General features: G+C 37.9%; 1 protein-coding gene across 4 annotated transcripts in view; it reads left to right on the top strand.

Moving 5' to 3' along the window:
* Positions 1-25,013, top strand: part of TPK1 (thiamin pyrophosphokinase 1) — a 303,299-nt gene that overhangs the window by 133,807 nt on the left and 144,479 nt on the right. For all 4 annotated transcript variants that reach the window (XR_005628163.1, XM_039715197.1, XM_039715196.1 and 1 more), the window contains one exon: positions 11,816-11,888. Coding sequence is in view for 2 of the 4 variants with exons in the window: in XM_039715197.1 (XP_039571131.1) it covers positions 11,816-11,888 (73 nt within the window). In the remaining 2 variants the exon portion in view is untranslated. The remainder of the gene's footprint in view (positions 1-11,815; positions 11,889-25,013) is intronic.

Raw genomic sequence — 25,013 nt, 5'->3', positions numbered from 1 at the left:
TCTTCAAACTTTCCCTCCACAGTACGATTTCCTTGCTTTAGATGAAACATTAATAAGGACAGCCAGCTTAAGTAACAGATAGTAGGAGCTTGGTAGGTAGATCCTAGCCACAGCCTGGGTATTAAGAGCTTAATAGCAGCAGTAGCACAAACCAACTTTCTCCACTAAAAATTTCCTGTAGCACCCCAGTCTGACTGGTGGGTGGGGGGAGATGGACAGGGACACATTTGTTTCTTGAACACCGTTAAGACTCATATGTGAAGCTGGCAATGTTCTGGAAACAAGCACAGCAAGTACTGCCATTCTAACTACTACCAGCCTCTGAGCTGTTTTAAAGCTAGCTCAGATTTATATACACTTCAGTCAACCAAGTTCTCAGTGTAGCCTTGGAGACCCTTCACAGTGCCCTTTAGATTTCTCTTGGTCATGCTTAAAGGTCTTTTGGTAGTTTTTTTGGATTTTTTTCTTTTGTGTGTGTGTGTGGTTTGCATTTAGTTGTTGGTGGTTGTTTTTTTTTTCCTTAACAAAGATTATGTAGAAAATTGCTGTTTTGAATGTATTAAAATATAACAAAATAATTTCATATCCTTTTCTGCTCTACCAATTCTGAATACAATGATGAATTTGCTTCTGAACTTGAGTTTTGCATTGGACTCCTTGCGTGTTCTGACTCACCAGCTGTGTTTCCAGCTGTGCTGGTTTCAGATGGAGCTGACACAGAGCTTCCCTCTCCCTGGAGAGGAGAGATGCTGGTTATGTGTATCGGGCAGGGCTGTATGTGTGCAGGTTTGAAGGACTGGGACCTAGTGAGGATTTTAGCACATCCTTGCAGTTTCTGGTGCTTGTCAGTGATAGCTATATTTAAGGCCTCACAGTGGTAGAAATATAATGTGATCTGAAGGAAGGATTACTTGCAGACTTTGACTTCGTGCGGAATTTTGCTGCCTTGATGTACTTATCATCTCTGGAATTGTTCAAGACCAGTGTAGGTGGGACTTTGAGCAACCTGATGTCATGGAAGGTGTCCCTTCCCATGGCAGCGGGATTGGAACTAGATGATCATTAAGGTTCTATCCAATGGAAATCATTCTCTGATTCTGTGAATTGCTGTTAGCTTTTTCTCCCGATTAGGACTGCCAGGTCTGTACCAAACATAAAAACCAGCAGAGACTCCTGTGAATATGAAAGCCATTTTATGTTGAGCTGAGGATCAGTATTTCCTTGGTAAAATTAGTTTAATAAGCAGAAGGTGACTTTTTAGTAGGTGAAATGAGAGTACCGTGTGTCCACAGTAGCCACTTCCCAGGTATGAGAGGTCTGAAAGGATATGCTTGCTTCATCCTTTTGATGTTTATCTCCTGTAGGCTAAATTGTGAAATAATTAATATAAACCAGATCCTCAGCTTTTGTAAGTTACCTTGGCTTGATTAGCTGCTGATCAGTTGTTCCAGCTGAAGATGGGAAAAGATTGTATCTTCTGAATATCTCTGTGACACCTGGTGCTTTTGAGTGGTGAAGGAAGCTCTGAGAAGTGAGAAGGACTTCAGGTTCTGACATGGTACTTTGGCCAGTTCAAAATTTCAGGGTTTTTCCCTTAAGGAATATTTCCCACCCTTACCTGAATACCATGGCTGTGTAATTACACTGTCTTCTTTTCAGATTAGCCATCCAGGGAGCTGCCGGGAGCTTCCCTCTGGTGTTGGGGGTGGAAATGGCTAACTCTAAAACAGGCTTTTTTTCAGGAGGCACTGGAAGCTGTGCTGACTGCCAGGAGGAGGAACCTGACTGCAGCTAAGCTAATGGAGAATTTTAGCAGCTAGAATAACATTTCCTTGTACTTGGGAGTCTTTGGGAAAGCAGACAGTTCGTATAGTAGCCAGGGTGACACTGCAGCAGGTTTCCTTACTTTACTGTATTTCATTGCATGTAGTAGGTTTGTTCACTAATGAGCAGTGAGAAGAAGTAAAAATTTAGGTCTGTCAACCAAGTCACTGTCAACCAGACATAACCAGACATTTTTTTTGCATCTATTAAGGTGCAGAGCATAGGTATGAACTCACCTGTTTGGTATAGCTGTTTAAATGTTTTACAGAGGAAAATGTCAAGAGGGCTGATTTTTCCCAAGATGAACACATTTTGTCAGTCCCTCATTCTTTATCCCTTATAAAAAGTTTAGCAAATAAAACCCTGGTATAAAAACTATTTCAATTGAGTACATCGGGCTGTGATCAGAAGGCAGATTTATTGATACATAAGAGTAGCAGCTTTATTTTGTTTCTCAATTTCATCCGTATGTCAAGTAACTATAAAAGGTGGTTTTATTCTTTAATTAGAGCTTCATCAGAGGCATTTTGATTGCAGCTGTGCTCGTGAAAACAGTCGTTTGAAACACTTTTAATCTTGTGAAAGAGAGAACTGCTTGTGTGCATTCATAACTGTAAACCTGCTGACTTTGCTAACTAAAATATGGCACTGGTACCTTGACTCTGTAGAGGTGGTGACAGAGCCAGAAGAGCAAAGCAAGGAATAAAGTGAGAAAGATCTCTGCCAGCTTAGAGCTGTGATGCTCCAGCCCACTGAAGACAGAAACCCTGGTATACTAAACAGTTTTCCACCAATTCCTTCAGTGCTCTAAGCCTACCTTTCATCTTTTCAGTTAGTACAAACCTTAAAAGAATTTTTATTAAACTTTGCAATACCTTGTTGTCTAAACCACAAGTTCCAGAAAATGAAATACAGTCATCTATTGTACAGCTAAATTGTGGAGAAATGGGGGAATTCTCCCTTGAGTTTATCTGATGAAAGGGAGAGTGCTTTTTGGTAGAGGTTACTCAGCATCAAATAGAGCCCAGCTCTCATTTTGTATGCGCATTTATCTTCTGCAGTCTCTCTAATTAATGCTGCAGTGCTGTGCTAGGCAAGAGGTGCAGGTACCTTTTGAAATGCTAATGTTCTGCTGGAATATCCTGGTTGTCTGTCAGCTGTGGAGAAGCTGCAGCAGAGGTCAGCAGCAAATTGTTTAAAAGTCTGCCTCCCAGTGACTTACCCAGTTTCAGTCACACAGAGACAACAGACTTCGAACAGCTGTCTGCTGCTCTGTGTCTTTTCTCCATTCCTTGCCGCGTGTGCTCACACCCCCTAAAAACATGAAGTGATACGTTTTGCTCCTCTGTGTAGTCCGTGTGTTTTCAGGATCCTCCGTGCATTATTTCTCTGCAAATTATTATAAACCTTATCAGTGTAAGGGCTTGAAACTTGAAGGAATTATGGTAATATGTTTAAGGTACTCAAGCACATCTTCACCAAAAATAAAAATGGTTTGCTCAGTGGCTGCTCTACAGGCAATCAGAGCCTAGGATAAAGAAGCATGTTCAGTAACTGTACAGAATCAACTTTGCCTTTCAATAATTGTGTTGTAATCAGATGTTCTGGTTTTCTCCTGAAGACTTTTCCTATGAGTAGGGGTTCTTTAAAGAAATTTTTATATGACAGTACATTTTTCATGGCATCCTACTTATAGCTAAGGCTAGAGGAGTCTCTTTTGTGGCCACTGTATCCATCTATAAAGTGACGTGTACGTGAAAATCAGAAAAGAAAATGCAGGTCCCAAACAGAAGAAATATAATATAACTTTTGAAAATCTGCAGATTTCCTCTTGTCTGCTTGAAACAAGTTGCTCAGTAGGGGGATAAATCTCTTCTCATGGTACTCATGACTCATTGTGTGGAAAGAGCTCTAGAGGATTTCTTCTGGAAGATACTTACCTCAGTTTCTAGCCCTGAAGAAGCAAAGGGCTTCTTCAAGCTCAACCTCACCTGCAAAGGTGTTCTTCCCTGGTTTTCTAAGTATGTAAACAGATGTTAAACTCCGAGCAGGTACTTCAGGTACTCAGGTGAGAGTAAGTAAAGTAATAGAAGCAGGGAAATCCCAGTGAATGTCCTTCACATGAAACTTCTTACTGTTTGATTGTGCTTGACTTTTAAGTGTTCTTAGTGGTGTGAAAGTTCACAGAAAAGACACCTAGAGTTTAAATACTAGTCATTCAAACTGACTTTTGACGTTGTATAGTTCAGTTTTCAAGCTGCACTGTAGATGTTGTTAGTAACTCTCTGATTAGGTAGAAAATTATAATAAGCATGTTTCTAGCATTTCTGGGAAAGAAGAGGAATTGTTTATCTTACCTTGGAAAAGTCAGTTGCCTTGTAGCAGCAACATCTAACTTGGGTGGCACTCCATGAAGCCCTGAGCCTGCTGTGGCTTCTAGTGCCATCTTTTTGAGTACCATCTTTAGTTTCTAAATCTGTTTGTGTACTTTGTGACTGCTCTAAGTTTACCACATTTTAGGGCACATCCTTTTGTTTCTTCATGCACAGTATAAAACGTTAATAAATAATTAACATTTCTTTAATGTAATGGATGCTTTTTCTCAATTTTTTGAGCAAATTCTGCCATCTGTTGCTTTGATATGAAGAGGGAAAACTGTTTTGAGGGTCTTGTCAGCCTCTATCTTCTCAGTGAGTCAGATACCCTCACCTGTCAGAGGCTGCAGTGCTTATCTTCTCCCCCCTTTCTTCTGGCTTTGAGTCCTAGAAGACTGGAGTCTGGCACTTCCAGACAAGTATTTACACTCTGCTTGCATTCAAAATCATGTGCCTGCAGGTGACTCGTGCTGAGGCACTGGAGTGTTTTTTGCCCCTGCGTTAATGTGCATCCCTCAGCCATGCTGTCCTATGCAAGAATGAAAATTCACAGCTTAGCTCCCTGTTTTAAATTCCTTTTGCCAAGGATCCAACAGCAAGGCATGGTGCTTGAGCCTGTGAAATGCTGAGCTGTGCTGAATAGCTTCAGCTTTAATTTGCTCTAAGATCATGTATTGCCATCAGCTATCCTTTATTTTAGGAAATACTTCAGTCTATGAGTAATATAAACAAAACCACAGATACTTAGCAGCAGTCCCTGGGAGTTACTTGTTCTGAGCATACTGAGTTTTTCATTAAGTACATGTACTTACCTGAACACAGGAGGATGTTCAGCACCATGGCAAACAAGTGAGTAATTCCTAAATCTCATAGCATGACTTATTTTCATATTGTCTCAATTGCAACTGGAGAAAAACTCCAAATATTGACTACTAAAAAGAAAAATGCAACAGTTGTAGCTATCATTAACTCTCATCTTTGTCACTGAGGGACAATGTTTTGAGGCAGGGTATAAGCTTCTTTGGATTTGTAATGATAATGGGAGAAAGTTGGCTCTCCCCTCTGGAAGATGCCCCCCTATGTGTGCTTTGCATAGCAGTTTGAGCTGAAGGTAATATGTTCTTCAGTTTATTTTAGATACTTTTTTATTATTTACAAGGTGACACTGCATACCAGACAAGCATAAATGAATGCATTGTTGCCTTCATATCTTTACACACTTTTATCTTTAAATTGTAAGGTTTGCAAATGAAATAATAGTTATATGCTCCTTAAAACTAAGCTCTTTAAAAAGTAAGGAAAAAAGAGGCTGCTTTTCAAGATTGCCTAACATTCCAAGTACTTTTAACCACATAACTATCTGACTGCAATATGCGGATATGCTAACAGCCTGTGCAAAGGGTTTCGGTTATCTGTGTATAGCTTGATGTATGCATATACTTGATTTCTTTGTTAAATTGATGTTTACAGTGCTGGTGTTGTACCTCCTCCTTTTTTTCTTTTTTTATTTTTTCTTAAGTCTTATTAAATCCCATCTGGATTTGCTGTGGTGTGCTGTTCGGGAATTGTTTTGTGTAAGCAATTGCATAATGAACATTAGGGTTTATTAAGGCCTTTGAAGAAAGCATGGGAAATAGTTTGGGTTTTTTGTTGATGTTGTTATTCTCTCAATTCATACAGAACTAGCACATCACTGTCAGTACCACCCTACTATAAACATTGTATAGTGATAAGGGAGATTTGGGGGGTCGAAACAGCAGTGGTGGGAACCATGGAGTCAGAAAAAGTAAGTTTACTGTCTTCAAGAGAGTCTTGTTCGGGAAGTAGAGAGTGGACAACCTAATGACTGGGGTTTAGCTGTTTTTTAAAGCCTCATGGTAATAATAAGTTATGGAATCATTTGTGTCGTCTGTTCAAGATACATCAAACCAAAATTCTTTTCTATGGTCAGTTTGAATTCATTAATTGTATTGGTATTTTAGTGTTGGGCTTCTGAGCTGCAGGTGTGATCCTTTCTTGTGGTAACCTTGCAGGTAGTGCATAGAAGTATTTATAGGTTGAATAGACATTAACTCTGAATATATCTCATTATCTGACATTTCTCCTTTACCCAGAAATTCACCTCTGTGCAGCTACTTGGAGCATCCAAATATGCTGCTCTGAGACAATATATAAAAGTCACCTGCTTGTGCTGTACATGTCTCTGAGAGTTAAAAAGGCACTTTGATCTTCACAGCAGATAACAGTATACTTTTGACAGATTTAAACAGACTTAACACTTTTCTAATGAGAACAGCTCTCACTTACTCTTTCTGTCAAGATGTCAGGAGGGCAAGCTGAAAGTGCACCTTAACAGTTAGCAAATATAGAGTTGAGAGCATTAACTTTTGTTCATTGGGTTTCTTGGATTTTTTTGTAAACTGTGATTTTAATGCTTATCCTGAAGTACCGCTAGAGAGTTTTATCTTCTGTATTCCCAAGTACTAGATGCTTACAAAAGTCAGAGCTGACTTTGCTTCACGTTCAGTCTGCAGCATTTTATCCTCACTGATTTTTATTCCACAGGGATGCAGCTTGTGTGTGCCTATTAGTCAGGATAAAATACACCCATTTTCAAATTCATTTTTAGTAGTGAAACAAAAATATAGGGAACCCACTCTGTGCCCTCAGATGATACAGCTGGGGGACTCATGTTTTGTCTGCATGGGATTATTTTCTGTGCTGTAGCTGAAGGAATCAAAGGGTGTGCAGATACTGCCTTTAAATGCTCATGTCTCTGATGTTAACATTTGTTTAAAAAAGGTTAATAGCATGCAATTATGTGCTAAAGGAGCTGCATCACAAGCAAAGTCAATAGTACTAGGAAACTGTAACTTTGAATTAATGATAGAGCTGAGCAGTTATGCCCAAGCATTTTATTTAAAAAGGCAGCATGGTTTTTTTTTAGCGTAAACTGCTACAGCATGATGGTTTTGTGTGGGTTTTTGTGGGTTTTCTTTTTCTTTTTCATAACTGTGTGAAAACGCATATTTAACACTTTACACTGAATTCTTAAAGTGAGTGAGTAAAGAAGCAAATATTCTGATGTTTTAAATTTAGCACTAGTGTTAAATATCTTAAATGTTCATGTTCATTAGAGCTGAATATTTAAAAACAATATTGCTGTGTCTATTAGATGTACTACTTGAAGGAAAACTACTTGTTTGCAGAGCCTCAGAGTATAATAGCTTTTATTCATTTTGTAATCTATCTATGATAAGAATCAATTGCCACTTCATGGTACTGGTAACTAAAAATTTATTGGGGTAAATGAAAAGAATCAATGGAAAGAATCAATTGCCACTTCATGGTACTGGTAAGTAAAAATGTATTGGGGTAAATGGAAACTATGTCAAACTTGCTGGAATCTCTTTTTTCCCCGGTGTTCCAGCCCAGGGTCCTGGGAGTTCATAAAACTGTTTGGTCAACATTCAGCCTTTATCCAATTTGTATAAATCATCTAGCTGGCATCCATCCCAAACTGCTGAGAAATAGTGTTGTTTTTCCTTCCTTAGCTAGCTAAACTTTTAAAGATTTCATGTGGAAACTATGGGGGTTTATGTAAAAGAAGTTAGATAAAAGATAAGCAGTCTGGTATGGAAGTGCCTTTGGATTCTTATCTGAAAGTAATCCTGGCCCTCGTGACTCCATACTGAGATGGATGCAGTAGGAGGAAAAAAAAAAAAAAAGGGCAAGTCCAAAGAAAACAGAAAGCACACACCGAAATCCAAACAAAATAAATCCTTCAACACACAGAAAAACCAAGAGACATTGAAAAAAGTAAGAAAAACTCCAGTTGGCCCAAACCTCTGAAGATTTTTTTTTGTTGCCGAGTGCCTGGTGTTATGCTTCTTGACAGCTCTAGAAAAGACTTCATAGACTAGGTTGATCTCACATGAATTTTGTACTTTCAGTCCCATTAGGATTAAGGATTTGGCTCACTCCTGATAAATGTCAATATAAAGTAGCAGAGAATCAAGCCAGCTGAGCTGGTCATGACCTTATATGCATAGTGATAATTAATAGCTAATGAGACTGATAAAATGTGGTTCTGAAATGCAGTAGACTGCATCATCAGGGATATTTAGAAATTAAAATTTTAAATTGCACAAGGAATTAAAGACATATTTTGCCGTCTTGGGCAAAAAGCTAAATTCCTTCACTAAAGGATGTATGTCAGATATGTTACTGAAATATGTCATCTTCAATACAGTTATGCATCAGAATAAGAATTATTCATTAATTTTAGTTCAGAGGGCAGGAAATCATGGGTTAGACTAATACAATACCTGGTTCTAATCTGTACTTTAAATAAGGGCAGCTGTTTTACCTTTTATGGAGAGGCTTTTCTTGTTACTTTTCTCCTGACATCATTTCTTCCACTCAAATAGAAGTAAGCTTGATGTGTGATTCTCCCAAGCCTGTTCTCCTGCACCAGTCTGTACTCAGGAGTAAGTACAAAACTATATGAAAGCAAACCAGTGAAACAAAATATTCCTGAGTTACTTTAGTATGAAGGTTTTTTTCCATATAACTCTTTCTCAACTACTTCCCCTATTTCTATATCAGTGCTAATCTCTGAGGTTAGTCAGTCAAGAAGAATTCCTCACACAATGAGCTTTGTTCACTTGTGTTAGTTGGAAAGAGATTCAAGTCTGCACACCTGGATCAAGCCATTTGTTCCACAGAACTCAAAAAGGACTATGTCAAATGCAGCCTTTGACTCTATACTGAATGCTGGTTTACTTTTGTGTGGTAGTTTAGACAGAGACAATACAAAGCAACACACTCCATTTTCAGAAGGCTTTAAACCTGTTTTTATTACAGCATGCATGCTTTTTATACATTCTTACAAAACTCATAAGTTTGCACTTTAGTAATTGGTCACGAGAGACAAACAAAATGCTTATTGGAGTAGGCAGTTGCAGGTTTCTCTTATTTATCCTTCTTTCTTTCTTGGTTTCTTTGTCAACGACTTTGGTAGAGAGTTCTTTCAGGGGTAAACATGAATCTTCTTATCAAACGTCTCTGGCTCACAGAAGTCGCTGTAAAACCTCTTCCACACTTTTGCTGGTTTGCATAGTCAGTGAGCTACAAAGAGCAGCCATCCTCCCTCTGAAGATAAAGCAGACATATTTTTTCATGTCTGTTAAAGCAGACAGTGGAGTTGAGTTTTACTAATTTTTTTTTTTAATTCATCAGGCCTGGCTTTCTGGGCTTTCTTTGCTTCTGGTGTTTCTAAAAGGGAAGGAGAAAAGAAGAAGGCATTCTTCTTTTCATGATCATTAATGGGAGGCTTAGACATCTTGAAATTTTGAAGTTTCCAGTCACAATTCCTTATTCCCTTTATTCACTTCTGGTTTTGTGGTTGCTCCAAGTGAGTGATTTAGAGAGGATATGTTAATAATGGACATAGAGCTTCCTGGCAGAGGAGACATGTTCAGGAAGCACAGCCAGGAGCACCAGCAGAGCCCATGGAAGATGCCACTGAAATGCCTGTTCCTTCTGCTTGAAAAAATTCAAACTCGTTTTTGATTGGAAATTGTTTCACTTTGGTTGAGAACAAAAGCTTTGAATGAGCACTTGATTCTTAGAAGACACTTTTTTCTTTTTTTTTTGGCTAATTCGTCTCCCAGTTATATCTCTTGAAGCATTAAGGAGAAATAGTTGATTATTTAAAAGCACTGTGATTTGTAGCTGCTGTAGAGAGGGCAAAAAATATAAAAAGAAAACCACTTTTGGATTTATATATGGCATTATAGTAAGATAACCAGCTTTTTCATCACAGTGGATGTCTTATGTCATACCAAGCTAGCATTCCATCACAACTGGCTGCTATTCTTCCTGCCCAGCCTCCTGGAACACCTCCAGGGCTTGCATTCAGGGCCTCCACTGAAATGCCTAGAGTGAGATTACTTTTTGTGGCTCTGTTTCAATCAGGAAAAAATAATTATGAAATAACATATTGAAAGAGAATACCTGCAAGTTTTTAGGCTTGTTGTATTCAGTAAATATTTCATTAGGGAACTCATGGAAATGTGAAAACCAACTATTTAAATTTTAACTTTTGAAAATGTGGTATTTTTTGTACTTTGGAAAGGTTAGTCTTTACAATGAAGGAGCAAACCTAATTTTCTGTTTAGTTGTGAACCATACTGATGGAAACATATGAAACAGAACACTGAAGCATTTGTGTTTCTCCTACTTGATTCTTGTGTCCTCAGTCAAACCCGGTGCAGCAGGGACTGCCCTTCTCACTGCAGTGTGTGGGACCATCACTTCTGGAAGGATTATTTTTAGAACATATAGTTTTATAACAACCTTAGTAATGGTGGAGAGCAGGGAATTTGAAATGCCATACTTGCACATGACTTGCACATAACTCGCAGCACTTGTACTTACCAGCTTCTATTGGCGCAGCTTTCAGTTTTCAAAGAAAATGGTTGCCAGTGACCAAGTGTCTCTTTTGAAATCTCTGCACAGACACAGAACATGAGATTTTTATAAGTTTTACTGATAAGAGGAGTTTCTAGACCCTGCAGCATTCTTCTGAAATCATGTGGCACAAAAAATATGTCCCAATATACTCTGCTCAATTCCTTGTAACACAATTTAAGCTGGAAACTAATTTGCTGATGAACTGTCATCCCCCTTGTAAAGTATGGTAGCTGTGGATGGAGTTAACTAAAGTCACAGCTTTACTGTCAAAACTCAGTGCAGCTTTATCTGTTGAAACAGTGGAAACACTCTCTCACCTGTCAGCTGCTTCTTAAAACTCAAGAAGTTGTGCAAAATGGAAAGCTGTGTTGAGTGTTTTGGGGGGCATTGATATTCATTCAAAAGATATTCTTACAATGTTCTTTCTATAGCACAGGGGAAGTTTCCTTAGGAATTTGACACAAATTTATATAATAAATGTTTTTAAGAATTCTGCAAATAAAAAGCTATATGTGGCAAGATAAGATAAATATCACAAAATTATTTCTATGTGCTTTGCAGCAATATTACTGTACAGATGACAGTCAGGAGCTGAAATTAAGTTCATGTGAGTTAAAAATCACTGGGCATTTGGCTTCCGTATTTTGGGAATATTGTTAATAATAGAGAAGAGTAGAAACAAGATGACATCACTAACAACTAAAATACAAATCCTTGAAACATTTATGGCATACCAGATGTCCAAGAAGCATCATCATCTTCTGACAAATGATATCCTCTGAGGCTTGATATACAGCACTCAGATATGCTATTTCAAACACTTTGCTGAATGAATGATACATTTGAAAGATATTTGAAAGTTGTCTTTCTAGGACCAGACAAATACTGGAGATATATATAAGCATCTAAGCAATGTGCATCTCCCTCAGCAAAGGGACAACAGAGTTATCAGTTTTACATTTTGTTTGTTACCTTTTTTGGTATCACCTCACATCAACTTGTTTTAACATGCTTTTAAAGAACTCATATTCCTTTAAGAAGATTAATGCTTGTACCTCAAAGTACTCTTGAGAAAATAAATATTAAATATAGTAAGATGGATTAATTTTTCGTTTCACTGCTCATTGCTTTTCTTTCAGCTTCTTGCCTGATTACATCAGTGGTGATTTTGATTCCATTCAGCCTGAAGTCAAGGAGTACTACAAGGTCAAGGTAAATTAAATCCCTTTGAGTTTTTCTGTGATAGAGCATTGTAAAATCCAAGCCATTAGTGCTTCAGTTGGTCATGAAGTGATTCTGGCTTCATTGCTTCTTTTGAGGCTTCAGTTGTAAACACCTGAGAAGCTCAGAAGTTGTGCTTTGTGGTACTGTACTAAAATAAACACAGGAAGTGCAGTACTGCCAGAATCCTGGGTGAGTTTTCATAGTATCAGGTGATGAAATAGATCATATGGTGGTAGAGATTACAGCATCTAGAAACTAGGATAAAACTTCCTGAAAAATCTGTGACTTCTTTTGTATGGTGAGATACAGAGAAATAAACATTAACTTACCATCATTCCCACCTGGTGGGTATCCACATACTTTCTAGAGAGAATTTCTCTGTATGCTATTTGTAGGATATGACTTTACCTTTTTAGAGGAAAGCTGCAGATGGAGAAATCTGTCTCTTTCCTCACCCACTGAAGCATTGAATTACAGTCAACTACTTCTGCTACACTGGTGGAGTGACCTCATTAATGAGTTATTGGATAAATTCCTGCTTGTGTTAATTTATTTCCAGTGAGCAGCATAATTGTAAACTCGCTTTTCTTAGGGCTCAAAGTTCTGCCTTTACCTGATTCTTTGGTATTTAACACTTTACCTGCCTACTTGTTTACGCTTTTGTGATAAGCACAGTTCTTCACCCTAGCATCTTGGACAGCAGGCTTCTGCAAATTCAGAGATTGCCTTGACAGGCAAGCTTACCTTTGCAGCAGGCTGCACTTGCAAGAGGAGTGTTTGACCCTTCTGAAGTAGTTGACTTAGTCTGCTGCTGGTTCATGTATAGGAATGAAATTTGCCTAAAATCTTTCCTGATGGACTTGGGATCAAATGGTTAGAAAAAAAGGTTTCAAACTGTGAGGGGAGGGCTGGAGGAGTGTGTAGAGCAGGGTTATATTCTCTCTCTGGACCCTGTGGGGTTTTATTTCCATATTCTACCCCATTTTTTAGGATGGAGAAGTGTGTGATGGCTGTTCATCTCTAGGAGGACCTCAAGAAAAATGCTCAGGAATCTAAATTACAGCTCGGGAAGTGAAAATAGGATAAAAAGCTTTGGGTTAATATTGTTCACCACAGACTGAAAATTCATGATCTGTGAATAAATGAATCCAAGAAGTATTTGGACAGCAGTCTTGGGCACATGGCGTGACTCTTGGGGATGATGCTGTGCAGGACTGGGAGTTGGACTCTCTGATCTTTGTGGGTCCCTTCCAACTCAACTTCTGTGATTCTGTGAGTCTGTAAAAGGAGAAACTGCAAAATTATCTGCTCTGTTTGGCATGGGCGTGGGCAAGCCCCAACACCAACACAGGCTGGGGGATGCACAGATCAAGAGCAGCCTTGGGGAGAAGGACCAGAGGGTGCTGCTGGATGAGAGGCTGGACATGACCCAGCCATGTGCACTGACAGCCCAGAGAGACAAAGGTGTCCTGGGCTGCCTCCAAAGCAGAGTGGCCAGAAGAGTGAGGGAGGGGATTCTGCCCCTTTGCTCCTCTCTGTGAGACCCCACCTGCAGTGCTGCATCCAGAGCTGGGGTCCCCAGCACAGGAAGGACATGGACCTCTTGGAGTAAGTCCAGAGGAGGACACTGAGATGATTAGTGGGGTGAAGGGATCAGGAGATGAGGAAACACTGAGAGAATTGGGATGGTTCAGCCTGGAAAATAGAAGGCTTCAGAGAGACCTAATTGCAACCTTTCAGTACCTGAAGGGAGCATAAAAGAAAGATGGAGACTTTTTACAAGAGTATATAGTGACAGGACCAGTGGGAATGGCTTCAAATTGATAGTAGGTTTAGATTAGATATTAGGAATATGATGAGGGTGGTGAGACACTGGAAGAGGTTGTCAAGAAAAGCTGTGATTACCCCACCCTTGGCAGTGTTCAAGGCCAGGTTGGTGGGACTCTGAGCAACCTGGTCTAGTGGAAGGTGTCCCTGCCCATGGAACTTGGATGTTCTTCAGAGTTTCTTCCAACCTGAATCATTCTATGATTCTGCAATTAATGCTTATATGGAACAGCATGCTGGTAGGTAGCTAAGTCCTAGCAAAGAATTCAAGTTAAGGATCATTCAACAGAGAGAGGGGAGATCGAAGAGGCAGGAGGTGGAAGAATACAGTAGGTATTAATGACCCTTTTTAAGAGGGGTTACTTTTCTGACCATAGCATCCTTTTTGTCAGCTCAGTTGCATCTTACTGGTGTTGCGCAGTTTACATCTTCTCTATGAACACAAAGTGAATCTTTCTGCTTCATATGCAGTTAATGCATCTGTGTAAGGATTGAGCTGATAGGCTGCAAAGGAAGAAGTAATTAATCAGGATTTGAAGGTGTAATGAACAGCATCATCTAGACTAAGAATCCTTGCCTGGGGTCTTCATACAAGACTGACGAAAATGCAGATAGACTTTAGAATTTTAAGTTTGGGTGTACATAGTAGAAAAAATAATTTTTTGCATTTTTAAATTAACTTCCCATAGTCAGAAAACTAGAATGGTAAGTATGGATGAGTGTCTAAGGAGATCTTGAGCAGCAAATGTAATAAAACACAGGAACTGGAGAGAGGTGTATATTTCTTCTCTTATAAAGCATCTTATTCGTTAAAGCACCCTCTGTAGTCCAGACAATTTCCAAAGTCCCTGTCTTTTGGAAATGCTGGATGTGTTCATGACCCAAAAGATACTAGCACTGCTTAAAACAGGCTGTGGAAGAACTTCAGGTAGTAGATCAGTGTAGCACCATTGACTTTAGGGAAGCATCATGTTGTCAATTAGGGTTGCTTCCCATACTATCCTTCCTTACTCATGTGCACATTACACCCAGAGACCAAGGTAAGCCACTATCATTGCATAATATTACTGTATTTTTTCAAATATTCTCTTTTATCATTTTTTAAATCATTTTATAAAGGCTACCTGTAATGGCAGAAATTAATGCATTGTGGCATTTTCTACCTATCTGAAGATATCCCGCCACTGCTTAAGAGTTACTTCATAGTAAAGCTTATGGATGTTAATTACTGAGCTATAAAACATAATCATGTGCAAGGGTTTGTGTTAAAGACAGCCCAGTGTAGTGCTGGGTAAGTAGTGGGATGTATTAAACTCAGTGCAGGAAACTAATTGTTTTGGAAAGCATTGTCTATAGCAGTTGTGTCATCATCATGGCACAGTAACAGCCTGACTCTTCATCACAGCAGCTTCATGCCAGACCATTGCTCCTGGACTTGGAAGGTTTTCTACCTCATTTAAGTGATGAAAGCAGGGAGATCTTTGTCACTACAGGAAGACATGGCATACAGATTCCCAAAGCCAAGGGGTTTTACTGAATGGGCTGCATTTAAGCCAGTTGTTCTGGTGTTTTTATTTGAGTAGGGATTACAAAACAAGTGTTTCCATTTTCCCTTTAGGAGGACAATCACTATTGTATTGGGGAACCTTATTTAAACAAAGTTCATAGGCATGAAGCAAATAAATCCATTTTATCTCTATTAGGTGTCATATGCCATAGTGAAGAGACATAAAGGCATAAGTTCTGCTTTGGAAAATAACTGTAACAGACATCTGAGTGGGATGTGTAACTGAGGAGCTAGGCATTCCTTTTGGGAAAGAATAAGTAAGCATGTGTCAGAGGTTATTCAGCTTTACTTTTTATTTTCTGTGGTCTTGGTTTTGCCTGATTGGCTTGTCAAGGATGTACTTGTAGTCTTCTATTAAAACTTATTGAAATATTAGAGATTATTTCCCCCATTTCTTAGTGTTAAATAATGTTAAAACTGGATAAAACTGCACCACAACTGAAAATGAAATGTCATATTTAAAATTTCTTTCTAAAATCATATTGCACTATAAATGAAGGATAAAGAATAGCAATTTAGTACTCTTTATTCTGTGTATTTTCTGTCATTGTTACAATAGAAATTCAGAAGAGATTTTGTACTTTCATGATAAATATGCATGTTCATGTGATCCCATAATAGATGCACTGGCATTCTTTCTCTGTACAGTCTGAAGTGCATTGGAAATGACACTGCACAAAGCAGGGAGGATTTGTGGTGATATTTCTGTCATTGGAGTTTTATCCTTTTTTTGCTTTAGCTGAATGTTTCTATTATTGAAACCTTTTAAACATTGCTTTGAAGTTAAAGCAGCCATTTGTATTGTTATGCCTCAAACAAGGTTCTGTTTCTGAAGTCTTAAGTCCAAAGACATTATCTAAAATAACACCAAATCTGTACTTACGCCTAGAAGCAGAAGGTTGAATCCAATGTTCTTTGAAATCCAGGCTATGCTATTTATTAAAAATCCAGTTGCGCTTTCCCACCAAGCAAACTTCATGTGCCTTGAAAGGTTGCTGCACACTTAGTAGGCTCTACTTCAGATCTGTAATTAAATGCTGTGAATTTATTTACAAATCCATTTCTTTTCCTGTTCTTTTTTTCTTTTTAAGTCCTGTAGAGCTGCTTATTCTTGCAGGCAGTTCTGCAGCTGTAGCACTTTCTCTTTCCTATTTGCATTTCCAAGGCTAATGGTTATCAGGGCTGTAAAAAGGTTTAATAGGTAGGGTGTAGGTATTGTATTTTTGTTCTGTGATGATGCACCTATAATTAGATTTACAAAATGTATTGGTAACACTGATGTAGTGCTTTTATGTCTCTCTAACTTCTACACTTTCTGGATAAACTGCACGTTTTAGGCCATGTTTCCTGCTTGCTTTCCAAGGCCAAACATTTTAATAATTTTATGATATCACAATGTTAATTTATTTGCTTGAGTTATATTACTATAATTTAAAACAAAGAAAAACATTCAGGTTTTATGTGCCTTTTTTAATTTATCTTTTTTTTATTTTTTTATTTTATCCCCAAATGTTACTTTTTTTCCTAGCACTAATTTTTAATACAGGATAAGGCTTCAGATGTTAAAATGCTTGACTCATTTACAGCATTCTTGTTAGACTGAACAGTTATCTAAGAAAAACATGGTTCATTTTAGGGCCTGGTTGTTTTAAGGTTTCAGAAGGAACTCTAAAATTTGTGCAAGTGGATCTGAAACAATTCACTCTTGCTGTTGGACTGCCTACTTCTGCTTGACATTCACTGCTTAAGCTTCCAAGCAATCCCTTGGTGAAGATGTTGTGCTGACAACATCTTCGGCAAGTATAAAAAATGCTGTGACTACCTCATCTCTGCTTCTGATATGTTGAGGGTGCCTGGTGCCACCTGGATTTGGATCCAAGTTGTAGGTTTTTTGTACTGATGTACACTTATTGAAAAATGAATCTTAGTATCTTAATATAGATAGAGGTTCATCAAATCAAAATTATTTATAAATCTGATTTGGTCCTGCAATTAATAGTTCAAACTTTGTATTACTGTACATGCAATTTAGGATTTTAGACTGGAAGCTTTCCAGATACCTGAGTCATGTGATTATTCAACAGGAGCTTTCACAAATGGTTCCATTCTTGAATAGTATGTCAGAGGTCTTGTCAAGATTGTGTTTTCAAGTGACTTGTCTAGGTGAATCTGGTTATGTGGATTTCTTATTCATGCTAAATGAAAGTAACAATATCTCAATGTTCCAGATATGTCATAAATTTTTAAGAGATTCTGTGCTTGGTGGCACTTTTGTAAAGGTGAACATGACAGACAGTCACACTAGGTCAGATCAAAGGTTCACTCAACTGGGCCAGAACAGAATACTGTTGAAAGCAAAAGTATGCACAGTGGGGTTTCTGTAATACCGTTTTTCATCATGCTCTAATGTATTGCTTAAAGATTTCCTACATCTTTGTGTTTAATAGCTTCATAGATTGATTTGATTTTCACCAAAATTAGTCTACTCCCTTTTCTTCACACTACATTGATGAGAATGCAAGTATTCACCAAAAAACCCACAAAAAATCCCCAAAAAACAAAACAAAATTAACTGAAGCAAACAAACGAACAAATCCTTGGCAATGTGTTCCCTAGTTTGTTTGCAGTTAAAAAAATCTGTCTTTTGGTTGTTTTTTTGGCTTTGAGCTTTACTTTTTGATAGTTATATTTGAGTGTTTGAATTCTTGCATTGTGATAAAGAGTGGATAAATATGCATCAACCACGTTTTCAGTGCCGTTCTGCTTGTATTGGAATGATTGTCCCTAATGACTAACATTCCCATAGGTATGTAGGGGTGTGTGCACAACTAAGCCAGTGAAATATGGCATATGCCATCAAATTTACAGTTTAAAATTAAGTACAGCCTGTACAGATGTTTTATGTCCTGCTGAGTTAATATATGAAAAATGTCTGATAAGTCCTGTTGAAAAGAATTTTTTCTTAAAGCAAAGGATTTCAGGAGCTTGAATTGAGTTATTCTTTATATGCCTTTAAAAAACAATCTCCAAAAATTATCTGTCCATGTACTGGATCACTCTTTATGCTTTTTCTAAGGTAGCAGCTTACAAAAAACTGTATTTTTTTAATGTGGATGAGATTTGGGAGGAGTGGGTGGGGAAGTCAAAACAAATTCAATTATGCAGGCCTGCATCTTTCTAAGTAATATGTGTTCTTTCTATCTGAGTTGCACATCACTCCTTTTGAATGTGAAGAAACAGCTAAGTCCTACTTCTGTTGTAAGATATAATATCAGTGAGATGCTTGTAGTTTTGAGGTCATTGAGAGCTACTATATATGTTTATTAGAGCCCGAGTCAGTCCCTAATTTACACAGGCTATTTGAGAATTTAATTTGGCCAAATTCTCATTCCTTAAAAAAAGTATTACTCTATTTTCCTGTGCAGTATTTTGCAGCTTGTAATTTAGCTTTTGGAGACAGTATACAGAAAATTAAGAGATCAAACTTATATTTGAGATGGTTTGTCTTTCTTTTCTTTAGGTTTGAAATTACAATTATTTCCTCATTATAAGTTGCTTGCTTTTTTCTTGCAAGTGCTTTAGCTGAAGCTCAGCTGCTTGACAGTAGAATATGGAAGAAAACAGTGCACCATATAACAAAAATGATGGTGGTGGTATTTTAGTCTTGCATCCAATTTCAGTTTCATATTATGTTGCAGTATAAGATTTATTTCTCCCTTCCATTGGTTATGGCCCGAGGAGGGGAAAGGGTAGAATCTATATTGCATTAGACATTTGAGTTACTTTCAAGAGTTTTAAAAAATTTAATCTGGCGTTAATCTCTGAAAGAAGTCATTAGTCTGATCTGTCAGCCTGTGATGGAGAAAATAACAGAAAAGTTAAAAAAATAGAAATGCATTGAATGAACTTCATTTACAATGCAAGGAATAAAAAAGGTATTTTAAACAATGACAGCTTAATCTGGAGAAGGAAATTGAGCAGTTATTTTGTGATTAAGCCTCTTCACACAAAAGAGACAACTTTGATATGGTACTAGAGGCTGAAGACTCAGATTATAGGTCATTTTAGATGTAAATGGAATTTATACAACTTTTTTTTTTTTTTTTTTTTTTTTTTTTTTTTTTTTTTTTTGAGAGAGGATTTAAGAGAAAATTGTTCTTAGAGCACAGTGGTAGCTCACAAGCTGGCCAAAGCACAAATCTGGCCAGAAACAGGTACTCAAACATGATCATTGACCAAGAAAAAAAACCTGATGTTGACATTTTTAAGTATTTTTAGAAGCAACTTGTCAGCCTGTGCAAATTATTCTATTGTGCATCTTGTCAAAGAGTAGTCAGCTCTCATTTCAGAAGCAGAGTGAAAAGATGCAATCTGTTGCTCATTTTGAAGTAGGAAGGTTTGTGGGTGGGCTGAAGGAGGAGGAAGAGGAGGAGGAATGCTTCTGACATGCTTTGAGGGACCTGTAGTAAGTGTGGTGGAGAGTGCGTTCCCTTGCTTTAAAAGGAGTGTGTGGGCTACTCTGGATCATTCTCCCTCACATCCAGACTCCATAGGCAGATTCACCCAAGGCCACCATTGCCTTTGCTTCTTCATCTTTGATACAACTGTGAACTTAAAAAGGCAACAAATTGGGACACATGACTGAGGGATGGCATGTCTTAAATTTCCAAAAAGTTGCCCAAGTGATGCTTGTACTTCACATACAGAAATACAATTACAAAACCTCAAGGATGACAGTCCAGCTGGAGTAAGGTTGGATTGGTTCTGTTTGTGTTCACACAGAAGATGAGTGCTCTACCAGCCACCAAATGGAAAAGAAAGAAAATTATGTGTAGTGTCCAAGTAGAGGAGTTAAGCACTTTGTAGCTTTACAATGAGACAAAGAATGAGCTAAAGCTGCCAAATTTGCACTTGCCTGTGTTAGTTCACCAAGCCATGGAAGTTTAAGGTTATTTATAAACCAAGACAGAGGTAGAGTCCAACAGGAAAATTCAAGTGCAGCTAATGGGGCACAGATAGTTATTTTTACTAATTGAATTTTGAGTTGGTCAAAAACATGCAAAATACAAGGTCTGTTTTTATAGCTGCACTCAGTGCATGATGGTAAAAGTTACATTAAGGTACACCAAGAAGAAACTTAATTAAGATGTAATTTTTGAAAGAAGGTATTAGTGGCAGAGAAATACTATTACAGGGGGTGGAGGGGAAGGAAAGAACTTCAGTTCTGGCAGCTTTAGTTACAGCTGGGAAAGGAAATTTCTGCAAATTGGAGCATTTCTCATACTTACCTTTCATGGTACTTTCTCCTTTTATTTTTCTGACTGTAAAATACTTTTGGACCCTTGCTGTTTTCCCTGTCATCAGCAAGCTCATTTGAAGCTGTTTTGGTGTTTTGATTCCACTGTTTTCCTTGAGTGCTCAGCAGAGTCCAGTAAACAGGTCTTGGATGAAGCTTTGATAAGCTGACGTGCAGGAAAATCATCTGAAATCTGTCCAGTCTTAAGATTGAGTTAGTTTGCATTCTGGTGTACTGTTGGATTCCCTTCAGCTGAAGAAGGTATGATGGTCTTTGATAAAAAGTTCTGCAAGTGAAGTACATTTGGAGTTATAATTAGAAATGGAAACAGTCCCTTATGACGTGAGTTAAGAAAGAAAAATTAAATGTTGGGGAGAGGAAAATGAGGAATGAAAAGTGAGGGAAAAAACAGAGACTCTTTAAAAAGTTAGGAGAAGGTAAGCATTTTAAGAGAGAAAAATAAAGGTAGGAGCAGAAAGAAGGAAAGAGAACTGGATAGAAATAGAAAAAATTCCCAGACACATCAGCAAATTAAATCTGCTGTCACTTTTTTGAGGTTGTGAAGAAGTGACTGGGATAAAATAAGCACACACAAATGGATACCGTATTTTTTTGATCTAAAAGTAAGATTTTCAGTTTATTAGGAAGGAGTGCAGAGTGGTTGGTTTTGGTGGTTTTCTTTGGTTTTTTTTTTTTTTGGGGGGGGGCGAGGGGTTGTTTGTTTGCTTGTTTTTGAAATCTTTTTATTTGAAGTTAAAATAGGACTTTAAATATGTTTATTCCATCCTTGACTAGGCTTTGATGGGAGAGAGTCATCTATGAAGAATAAAAATCCTACAAGGAGCTAAAAATGTAACAAACTACAATGGAGGTTGGAATGTATTTACAGTAAATTTGCAGGTGTAAGTTTACTTTGCAGTTAATTGATAACAACCCTTTGAGTCATAAATTGTCAACTCACCAGAAGTTGCTGGTTAACATTACCAGAACTCAGTTAGCCAGTTAACAGTCTTTGGGATTTTAAGATACCTTTCCTAGTGGAAATATTAACAGTTACAATAGTGGAGCATACTCAAGCCTCAGAGCATGTTCTATATGCTGTATTTTTTGCAGGCTTTTTGGATCAAATAAATGTGCTCATGAATACCTAACATACTTGCAGAAGTGCATTTCTGGTCTGCCACCAAGAGCTTTTACAGCTGAAGGTGAGGAAGGTCTCTAGAATGATTCACCAAAATCTTTTCCTCAATAAGGTTATATTCTTGATATCTTGAGTTCATCCCAGACTCGAAGTGGGCCATAGGAGAGGAGGAAACTGAATATCACAGGTCAACTTCTATTATTTTCTCCCACTCATAAAATAAGAGAGAGGGTTGAGGAGGTCTGACACTCCTTTAGGTGTTTTTCCTTAAGAGCTCCACTGAGATTCCAAAAGAGCTCTGGTCCCACCTGAGTTTGAGCAAGTGTGATGTGGTGTGAGGGGCAGGGTGTTGCAGGGAACGATTTTCTCAGCAACAGTGGAATCAATTCACACATACTCCAGCTAAAAAATATGTTTTGCCTGATCTTGGACAGGGATGGGGAGAAGTTTTCAAATACTTTTTGTAATTTGTTGTGTTTGGACAAGCTAACTCCTCCTTTTCCCAGGCAGTTACAGATTCAAGCACATGCTTTTCCTTTACTTACTGAATTTTTATATGCTTCAGTTCTTGTGCCATCCTCATTGGACTGCCTTGGCTGTGGTTTGCAGCCTTGGGCTGCATGCAGTGACTGCCAAAGAGCCATTCCCACAATCTAGGAATAGATTGTTTGAAACAGTCCAGCCAAAAGAGACAACCTTCTCCCCTCATTTTACCATTTCTATGGATTTTCACATACCCTGAAAAGCAAATAGCCCATTGTGGCCTGACTCAGTTTCTTTCTGAGAATCCCCTTCTGTAGAAGAGCACCCTTCTAGCTGTGAACCTTCAGCATTTCAGTGCCTTAAATGCAAAACAACCTTCTTGCTTCACCGAACAGTCTTTCCAAACACTTTTTCATCAAAAATAATTGTTTTCTTCCAATTGACTTCAGTTTGTGATGAAGTGTTTATTTTAGTCCTTAGCATTAGGCTTCCAGGTAAAGTGTAATGCCATGAAGCAGTGTCCTGGTGTGAAATGCTGTTCCCATCCAAGTCAGTGCCAGTTACTCTGATTGTGGCAGGATTTTCAGGATGGATCCTCCCCAAGCCAGCCATATGCAGAGAGAAGGCCAAAAGCCATGGTAAGATCTCAGATAATTTCTTAGAGTTAATAAAAGGAGGTAATTGATAAATTTTCAGCTGATTTAGGAGAAATTATTTAAGATATATTTGTGACAAATGGTGAGGCTTTCAGGATTTTGTACAGGGAAATAGGGTACACAGCTTTAAGAGTGAAAGTCAGTGATTCTCCAGTGGTTGTGTCCTCCTGTACAGAATGCAGGGCAGCCTCGTGTAACATTTTGATGTGTCAGTGCTATGTCTCAATGCCTTTGCAGCTCTGAAGTTTGAGCAGATTCATAGAGTGAGAATGAAAGTGATATGAGAAAGAGAGAATAATTGCATTTGACATTTTTTGACAAGTTCTTCTTGAACTTGGTTCTATATAGTGTGAAAAATATAAGTGTGGGTTGACAGCTTATAGATGCTTTGGGATAACTCAGAACACCCTGTGGCAGGAAGAAAGTGTGGTGGACTGGTTAGATTTGGGAATGAAATAGTATGAAAAGTTTAAGGTCCCTTAGGGAGCACTATTTATCATTTATGTGATGTACTTTCAGTGGCAAAATCAAGATGTTTTGAAGGGTTAGGGTAGATGTGATATGGTTTGATAAATTTTGGGGAAATTGGTAAAGATGAGGTGTCCCCATACCATATAACTGGTGTTTACACTGCCTCTCTTTTAGTTAAATTCACTTTTAAAGAAGCTGCACAAAAGGTACTGTAAGGTCCAATGCCTTCCAGTCCTGTTATCTGTTAATAGATCAGCTATTTATTTTCACTACTGGCCATCCCACTCTCCTATCTTTTATTTTCTCACTATTTCCAGTGATTCACTAGTTTAAAATAATGGATCCTGAGACCTCTTGCTGAGAGTTTTGTCTGAGGTATGAATAAAGTAAGAGCATTATAGCTGGACAAAAAATTGGAGTTAAAACATGACAGGAGAGCCAGACTTTGAAATTGCACCCTCAAAAGTGCATTAATTGAATGTATTTGTGTAATAATGAGTGGAGCAGTACACAGACATGCTTTCTAAATGTCTCCCATCCTTGGAAATTATATTGATGAGGCTATGAAATCCCAGACATTTCAACTCCAAATTGTGTGCCTGAGAGAAGGGAGCCCAACTTTGGTCTTTGATGACTCAGTGGAACGGTGTTTAGGATGCAGTTAACTAGGACTGCAGGCAGACTGCAGGCAGTGTGATGAGACAGAAGGTCTCTTCCAGTTGCTATGCTGGCAGATAAGACAGTTGTTGAAGTCTGCTTGTCAGACACTTGTGTGAGTATCTGATTTAGAAACATACAGTGCCATCTACCTACTTTTCAGCAGTTAATAAATATGTAGCCACTACCTTTTGCATTACTATCACAAATTTAAAACAACAAACCTGATTTGAAAGATAAACCCACAGGTTTTATATTTCACTAAATTTATACATTTCTCTTTAAAGTAGACTTAATTGAAATTAATAATGTGGCACTTTCTTGATAAATTTGTCAGTTTGGCTTAAAATCATACAAAGTAAATTAAAAAGCTTTTTAAAATATGAACTGCTGAAAGTTAAGGGGAACAGACAGAACTGGCCACCTTACTAGCTCAGCATTTGAATCTAGAGTAAGCTAAAGAAGGTTTTGATGGGGGATTATTGTAGAGTCAAAGATTTTTTTTATCATTATTATTATTTTATTGTAGTAATTTAATTTCAGTTCCATGCTTAGATTTGAAAAAAAAAGTAAAATGGTTTATTTTCTCTTTCAGTGTATGAATAAAAATGAGTTATGAAATGATGATAAAGTACAGAAGGGCTTGGTGATGAGAAGTGATCAACATTATCTCTAGCTCCTGAGTTTAACCAGTAAATCATTTATTTTTTCAAATGCAAAATGTGGTGAGATAAGTATACTTATGTCTCTGTAGCATATTTATGTCTCTATATGGTATAAAATTGCTTTATTTAGTAAAGGGTAAAGACCCAAACTGGGGGCCAGAGCTCAGAACAGAAAGAAGTACAATAATATGTGAATTGGAGTGGTAGTTGGTCAATATATGTAACCCAACTAGAAAATTGGATGAAGTCAGCAAGGACTAACTACAATGCTTTGTTGACTATTATACAAAAAACTTGGCAGCAAAATAGAAGTACTAAGGCAATTATTATTGCTATGCAGATAGATTTTT

The sequence above is a fragment of the Passer montanus genome, unplaced genomic scaffold (genome assembly GCF_014805655.1).
Source record: "Passer montanus isolate IOZ18808 unplaced genomic scaffold, ASM1480565v1 scaffold32, whole genome shotgun sequence".
Lineage (NCBI taxonomy): Eukaryota > Metazoa > Chordata > Aves > Passeriformes > Passeridae > Passer > Passer montanus.
Note: the sequence above shows the minus strand (reverse complement) of the source record. Positions and strands in the feature narration are given on the sequence as shown.